The sequence below is a fragment of the Ostrea edulis genome, chromosome 1 (assembly GCF_947568905.1).
Source record: "Ostrea edulis chromosome 1, xbOstEdul1.1, whole genome shotgun sequence".
Taxonomy (NCBI): Eukaryota; Metazoa; Mollusca; class Bivalvia; order Ostreida; family Ostreidae; genus Ostrea; species Ostrea edulis.
In genome coordinates this window covers 13,111,026-13,119,368 of record NC_079164.1, presented here as the reverse complement: position 1 = coordinate 13,119,368, position 8,343 = coordinate 13,111,026, and the positions used below count along the sequence as shown (strand labels likewise).

At 34.8% G+C, this 8,343-nt stretch overlaps 1 protein-coding gene across 4 annotated transcripts in view; it reads left to right on the top strand.

Moving 5' to 3' along the window:
* Positions 1–2,958: 2,958 nt before the first annotated feature.
* The window catches only part of LOC125664027 (metabotropic glutamate receptor 3-like), a 55,431-nt gene continuing 50,046 nt past the window's right edge, over positions 2,959–8,343 (top strand). For 2 of the 4 annotated variants that reach the window (XM_056152718.1, XM_056152719.1), the window contains exons 1-5: positions 2,959–3,690; positions 4,053–4,165; positions 5,484–5,677; positions 5,826–6,039; positions 6,653–6,756. In XM_056152718.1, coding sequence (XP_056008693.1) covers positions 3,220–3,690; positions 4,053–4,165; positions 5,484–5,677; positions 5,826–6,039; positions 6,653–6,756 — 1,096 coding nt within the window. In that variant the 5' untranslated portion in view covers positions 2,959–3,219. Of the gene's footprint in view, positions 3,691–4,052; positions 4,166–5,483; positions 5,678–5,825; positions 6,040–6,652; positions 6,757–7,273; positions 7,436–8,343 lie in introns of all 4 variants that reach the window. The other 2 variants (XM_056152716.1, XM_048896513.2) reach the window with 2 other exon arrangements.

Sequence of the window (8,343 nt, the reverse complement as noted above, 5' to 3'; positions counted from 1 at the left end):
GTCTTGCATTAATGTATTAAATGCTTTAGTTCCACCACAGACACACAACCAAGCTTTGGGAAATAGTGTCACGTGTAACTGTTTACACACAGCTGAGCTGCAGTGTCACGTGTAACTGTTTACACACAGCTGAGCTGCAGTGTCACGTGTAACTGTTTACACACAGCTGAGCTGGGTATTTGGGAATATTCATTTACCATATTTCAGGAATCAATACAATAAAAATAAAAATGTATGTTTCTTATTTTGCGATATATATGAATCCCTAAGTGGTTTCTATTATGGAGAGAGAGAGAAATATAACAATTGAAACGTGGGATAATTTCAGTATAATCAGACTCGTCGTTAATACAAATTACCATCACTTCAGTATTCTAATAATACGAACAACGATGTCGCATTCCTGTGTATTTTCTTTGTTGATAGTCTGCAATCGAGCATTTGATGTACAATCTTCAATAAAGGGCAAAGCCATCCAGGGGCAGCCACTATTGCACAGAGTTTCGTATTTAGAGAGGGATCTTTGAGTATAAATTGGATTACCAAATGTGACATTAAAGTTCGTTTAAAATACAGTTGTAATAATGAGACTCACAAAGAGAATGTTGTTAGAAGCTTTGTAAGTGGGAACTAAAAACATATTCCTCACGTTGTCTATATACTTCTTTTATCACTGTTGGTTTACTAAATACGGAAGGATAAATGGTACGCTAAGTTTACATGTGTCTAGTACGTGGTTTTGATATCTCTTATATATACCTTGCCATGTTCGTAATATCTTGCCCATGTGTTTTAAACCCCCTCTTTATCTTAAATATAAGGTACACGTAACTTTACCTTAGATAAATATCATTCAATTCGATGTTTCTCGGAAACGAACATCCAAAGGCTGGGCTTTCTTATTATGATTTTGTTTATATAAAGTCAGAGACAGGCCCGTACCGAGGGGGGGGGGTGCGGGGGTCCAAACGCATCCCCCTGTGAAAACCATTAAGCACTATTAAAGTCGGCTGTGTAAATCATCAAGCACTATTAAAGTCAAATATTTTCTAAAATCCCTAGCTTTTACTTCCACAGTAAGGAATATCACGAAATAAATTCAATACATATTGCCTATGCGTAAAGAAATACGGTTAACATCGTATCCGGTTTCGGTTTCTTTTTTAAACGAATTGAGTCTTGATCTATGGTATGTTTTGCAGACATTCTGGGACAAATGCATCGTTTCAAAGATCGATTTGATCTAGCTGAGTTTTAGTGTGACTGCAGATGTAGTACACAGGTAATATCAATAATGCTTTAAAGTATATCTTCAGAAGTACGAGTCGGACTCATCACAATTAAACTGCATACAAAATTTAAAAAGAGTAATGCTTTTCGGAAACGTACAAATGTATTGTGTTGTCTGTCATTGCGCTAAAACTGAACTTATCAATCAGTGAACATCTGACAAATCTAAAAATACCTTGTATGATGCGGGATGCAGCTCATCACAGTTTAGCTGGACATATGTACATATAGAAATCAATAAAACTTTCCGACCCAGGGATCAAATGTTGGGACATAGAAATTAAAAAAAAACTTTCAACTTACCAACTCTTTTTTTTGCATATAACCATGATAACTGGACACGCAATTTTTTTTTGCCTTAAGAACTTCTAGCAGTGCCCTTTATAAATGCTGTCTGTAATTTATGACTAAAATCTTCTTTTATTTTTTCGACTTAGTACTGTGTTGTAGTTTGAAGTTTTGTTCACCTTTCATTACCATTTCTTGAAACAAAGTTTGAATAAAAATGTTAACATGTATACATGTTTTACTTCATATTTTGCATCTTGGCTTTGTGAATGAATTTAAAGAAGAAGTGATCATTGGTACCTGCTAAGGGATATTAAGCAAATAAAAGCAAAACTGAAAGTCCAACTTCATATAATTAATAAATAACTTTCATTAGACAAGAACACATTATTGACCAGCATTTCCTTACATATGACCAATTTCAGTATGTTTCCCCTTTCATATTTATGAGTATTAAATAAGTAAATAAAAAGCAAAAATTGCATCCAGGATAGAGCATTTTTACCCTTATTTTTCTCTATTTCGCTTCTGCTTCTGGGGGGCTTCGCCCTGGACCCGCTTGGTGGCCTTAAGCGGCCCCCAAACCACTTGCCGTAAACTTATGCACCCCCCATTGAAAAAGTCTGGGTACGGGCCTGGAGAGAAACGGATGTACGTAAATGTTTTTCATTCGAATTGTTCATAACATTGATATAGACAGGATCGTCACAACTCATTTTTATCCACTGTCAACTTCCACATGTACATGTAGCGATATTCTGTATTACCAACATATTATTTTGTCTCCCAACTGATTCGACATATATTCCACGTGGGATAAATTTCAAATTTGAGGTACGTTACGCGCAAATAAATTGATATTATAGGGGATTCAACTGTCTCGCTGAATGTCAGCATTTTGCAATATCGGTGGTCGTTAAAATGATCTAATGTGCAAAACCAAATGTCATTATGTGGAATACTGTCTTTCGTGTTTCATATTGATTGTTAGGCCGTTCTTCACATAGTGATTTTGACTACGGGTTACTCCGTTTACCTGATCAAGATATAGGGATCACGGAGGGAGTTGTCGATCAACAGAATATGCTTACTCCTAGACATATTATTCCACTTCTGGTGTGTCCAGTGGTCCAGGTTTGCCCTACTCTTTCTTAGGTTTATGGGATTGATAATTGTTCGTTGTCTTCATATTTTCATCTGAGATGTCCTACATGATATCTTTAGAGTTCTATATCATTTGTATTGAATTCTACATTCATATGTCAAATACGATAAATGTGTTTCGATAATGTTCAGAAGTCCCATCAAAATCTAAGCAAACAGAATGTCTGAGGCGGTCGTATGAATAGAATTAAAAACATGTGCTGATAAACTCACTCTACCTAAAAACTCGCAAACAATAACGAAAAAACCTTCAATGTTCGTTGCACATATACATTCTAGAGGTGGATAATGTATCCCGGAAGAAAAGGAAATATTTGTGTAAAACGGATCAAAATACCTTTTCATGATGGAAATATTTCACATTTTCCTCCTTTATGAATGACTTAAATCAATAACACAAGGTATCATAATAAATAACAAATATGTTCAGGAAGCAAAGCAGTGTATTGTAAAACAAACCCACCTATATTTGATAAAATGGCGATTTCGTTCGGATGTCTTACGTTTTGTCTAGTAACATTACTTGGATATGCGTTTTGTAATTCAAGTGGACAGAGATATGTACACATCCCAGGGGACTTTATGTTGGGTGGACTTTTTCCTGTTCATTTTCCCGATGGCGATAAGTGTGGTATTACAATTGATCAAGATGTAGGAATACATTTATTGGACGCAGCAATTTTCGCCCTAAAGGAAGTTAACGGTTTCTTGACAAAGTCTCGGATCTCGTTGGGTCTGATTGCCTACGACACTTGCTACATCATTAATCCCTCTTTGCATCACTCTCTCGAGTTACAAGAACAGAGTTACTATACACAGCACGGAGAACTTGATAACATCACTTGTACTCCATTTCTATCCAGAAGGGTTATTGGAGTGATTGGTCCAGTAACAAGTAAAGAAACCCGGATTGTGGCCAGTTTATTCGATCTTTTCCAAATGCCGCAGGTAGGGCAATATTAAAGGTTCATGTGAACTATAGAAATAATTCTCTACTAAAGGTAATATAATCACATTTGTATACTCCATTATATACACAGTACCGGATTTGTAAATGATATAAATACACCATGAATCATTTGGGTTTTTGAAATCGCTTCTGAAATTGACACTTATAACGTAATCATTTCGATTCATTTTGTAATGAAAATAATGAACGAATCAAGTAAACCAACGGGAATCAATCAACACCCATCCCCATACATACATGATATAGATTAAACTTTAAATATTTTTGTACTTGGATTATGATTTTAAGTAAAAAAAAAAAAATGAATTTTGTCTTTCATTTTTTCATGTTTTAATACCAGATAAGTGCTTCTGCCACATCGTCCATTCTCAATGACAGAAAGAAATATAAGTATTTCAAAAGAACAGTCCCGTCTGACACTCACCAGGCTAAAGGAATTGTTCAGCTGCTCAGGTATTGACCAAAACATGATAAATTTTCTACTATAGTTTGCGATGTTTGATTACAAGGAATGAATGCTGTATCTTGCCATATTAACTGATGGGAAAGCAATGCAATTTGGCTAATTTTTAAAATAATATGCAAACTATTCATAATATCACTTTAGTATGGATAGACATTTGCTACCTTGAACGTTGGGTGGCATGACGGGCTATTAATTTCAGCGCTGCAATGATTTTCGATCTGGAAACCTTTTTCTGCAGTTCATTAACATATATTGTATGTTGTTCAACGCCCCCCAAGAATTTTTCACTCATATGATGTAACAGTTTTAGTTTAATATCATATGAGGTGAAACAAATTCATCAATTCATTTGAAATAGCTTTCTAGATATCTAATTGGATAAGAGATATTAACACAAGTTGCACCAAAGAAAATCAAAACACACTGCAGAATGCATGAATAAAGGGTAAAGATAACGAACAGTGATCGATCTCATAAATCCCACATGCAATACAAAATAGATAGTTGGGCAAACACGGACCCCTTGGAACACCAGAGGTGGGATCAGGTGCCTAGGGGGAGTAAGCATCCCCTGTCAACCGGTCACATCCGCCGTGAGCTCTATATCTTGATCAGGTAAACAGTTATCTGTAGTCAAAATCGGTGTGCCACGAACTGTCTAACAATCAGTATGAAACACATCAGACAGCATTTGACCCAATGATAGGTTGTATTGGCAAACTAGATCGTTATAAAGACCATAGAATTTGCGAAATGCTGACTTTATACGAGACTGTTGAAACCCCTGTACCATCAACTTGTTTGTCAGTAGCTTGACATAAAGCAAAATACATAGGTATGCTTCTCAATGGTCCATGGATGAACTCATAGTTGTTAAGTAATGCCATTTTGAATGCAAATCTGGCAAAGTATTTGGTAACTCCTTACCAATCTAGTAATTATTACTACCGATTGACAATACCTTTTTTATTTGACTACGTCTGTTCTCATTCCAAGATGCAAGTTCTCACTTTCATGCTCTGCCGTCTTGATGACTGATTCTAACTGACACATAATTGTTTTTAAAAGTAGAATTTGTACGTGTGTTTATTATCCGCCTTCAGCAAACGTCCAGATAATATCTCACTACAATACCGAATTCGGTAGTTGTGACCATATTAGGGTAATATTTCAGGATATTAAGTTAACACTTGTTTGAATATGAAAGACGCCTTTCAAACTCTCAGACTGTAAGCATTCCTATTATGTTAATCTCTACTTTGGAGTTTCATAATTTTGAAATGTCTATGGTCTTTGCTTCTTCAGATATTTTGGATGGCAGTATGTGAATATACTATATGAAGATTCGAGCTATGGCAGTTATGGGTACAGGGACATTAAAACCTTTGCTTCGCTGGGAAATATATGCATTGGTTATGAGAAGCAGATTTCGGAAAATATTAAGGACGTAGAGATCATGGGAATTGTGAATGAATTAAAATCAAGAAAAAATTTGGAAGGTGATTATGATTAAAACCAATAAAAGGATACATGTGTATGTAAGTTCAAGGTATTTGATTAAAGCGGAACTTCAAGGTATTTGACTAAAGCGCATTGAACTTTTACAAAATGTTCTGGTAGGTACAGTAAACAATGCTTATCTTATAGGGAAAATAGTGGTGGTCCTGTTCATGTTGTATCAGAATGCGTACAGAATAATCCGCCACGTTCATCACATACATCTGGAAGACATCATCTGGATCGGAAGTGATGGTATAACAGGACGAGATCCACCAAAAGGATTAGAGGATGTCATGAGCGGAACACTCGGATTAACATTAGAAACATTGGAATATCCTGGATTTTCCCAGTACATCAATAAGTAAGAGGGATAATCTATTCTTTGGCGGCTATGGTAAATATAAAAAGAAATCGTCATCGTGAAATATCAAATAAATTATTTGATTTCGTAATCTCAATGACAATCGCACTCCTATTGTAGAGTTATACATATTTGTTTAAAAATCCTCACACTTGATGTCTACATTAGAATATAGTTATCACTTTGTAGGCGTTGGAAAACTAATCAGCTCTAGGTCTCTTGGTATAAAAATTAGTTTACGAATAAAAACTTTCATTTCAACAAATGTCATAAGTGAAAGGGGTATGGGGTTGCATCCCCATTAGGTTGAAAATCTTTAAGAAAAAAGTCTGTTTTGCTGTTTTCGGAACCTCAATACCCATCTCCCACCGCTATGCGACAAAGGTACAAATTATGATCGCAACCCCCACCCCCTTATTTGTTTTTTGGATCTGACACAGTAAGTATGCCAATTTACAACAATTCCAAATACGAGGTAATCATCACCCAGGTGCGCTCTCCACCTTTACGAGTTTAACAGGTCTTGAGACAAACCAGTCTGCATGTCATCCGAATTCAGGTAATCTGTTTGGTACTTTGCTTTTACTTCATTAGTTTGTGTCTCTAATTGCAGCCGCCAAACGATTCAAACAAATCCAAATCCTTGGTATGAGGACTACTTAAATCAATATTTCCCAAACTGTTCATCAGAATCCTGTGGACGCCTTAACGACACAGGTAACTGACATTCATGCAATCATCACATGTTCAGTAATATTATGATTTAACTTTAAAATCAAAATGGAAACCTTCCTGTTCTTACTGACTTAACGCCCTACATTGTATATACATGTATTTATATAAGGTAAGACTTGTGACATTGTAGCGGTTGTTATTGAGCGACCTCCATACTAATCTGTGGAGTTTTGATATATTGTGCTAATATATATTCAAGTTATATATATATATATATATATATATATATATATATATATATATATATGGGATGTATATAGTTCTCTGAAAAATGACAATGAATTTTATCTATGAAAGCTACAGAAAGTGGCTAACTGATTAAAGTTATCGTACACATAAATTTATTAACTAGAGAGTTACGAATATTTCAATACGGACTAAACATTCATGACTGTTATCAAAATAAAAATTGGTTCTGGATTTTAAATATTTTTGAGCATTGATGAATGTATCTCGGTACCTTTTACTTAGTAAAGCCGTCACTTGCTATATTATCAAGATTTTCCATATGTCAGCAACATGAGGGATGCCGTTTACGCATTTGGTAACGCATTGTTGAATATGCATTCGGAGATGTGTCAGAATCTAACGGGTGTATGTAAGAAGATGAAAGAAAACTTTACCGGTGACCTAATGACAGAATACCTCGAGAGAGTTAAAGGTAAAAATGAAGGGGGGATTTGAATGTTCATAGTGGATAATTTTTGGTGGATTTGATGTGTACACTACTTTTCATTTTCTAGCGTTAGTGAATAACTGAAGAACTGTATATTGAAAAATATTACATGATGCAAACAACCCACATAAATTTGTATTGCAATTTGTATTCTTCATATCAACATGTCTGAAACATTACAAATTCATAATGATTTCCTGAGTTTAGGGTGTAGTTGATGATAATCGGTAATTCGATTTCCTCGTTTGCATTTAAATCGACCAAGTATCAAAATGAAAGCAATATATTCAAATATCATTGAAATGAATTTATTGAAATTTTCATAATGTCTATGAAAATTATTAACCGTATTTGAATTTGTATATTTCAATTTCAAATATCCCGATACTAGGAACTCAGTTAATGCTGATATATACTTCTACAGGCATGTGTGATGTCTAAACTAGTTAAAGATAATTCTTTGATAAGAACAATACATGCACATTTCTTCCAAATGAAAATATTTTACTGAAAATGAAGAATGCACTACGTTAAGGTATTAAACTTAAAGTTTATTGTTGACTTGTAATGAAAAAAGAGCTGACTCCTAAAATCAATATAACAACGTATAAATATCGTTTAATACATCATTCACGAAGGTATGCTTTCTTCTAAATAAAATGTATGTGTTTGTTTATTATTCGAAAATTCCACACAATATGAAAACGATTTCAGCTATATGTGCAATGTTCAAAGTTTAACTCGTGTAGGGGGTTCAAAACCGGAATCAGTGGGAGTTCTTATTCTTGCCAGAGTATATTGTGACTTCCCGGTTACAAAGGGAGCACACTATTCACTTCGCTACAGCGACTGGTAAACTGTATTCAAAGGAATCGATATGTATTTTGTGGTTG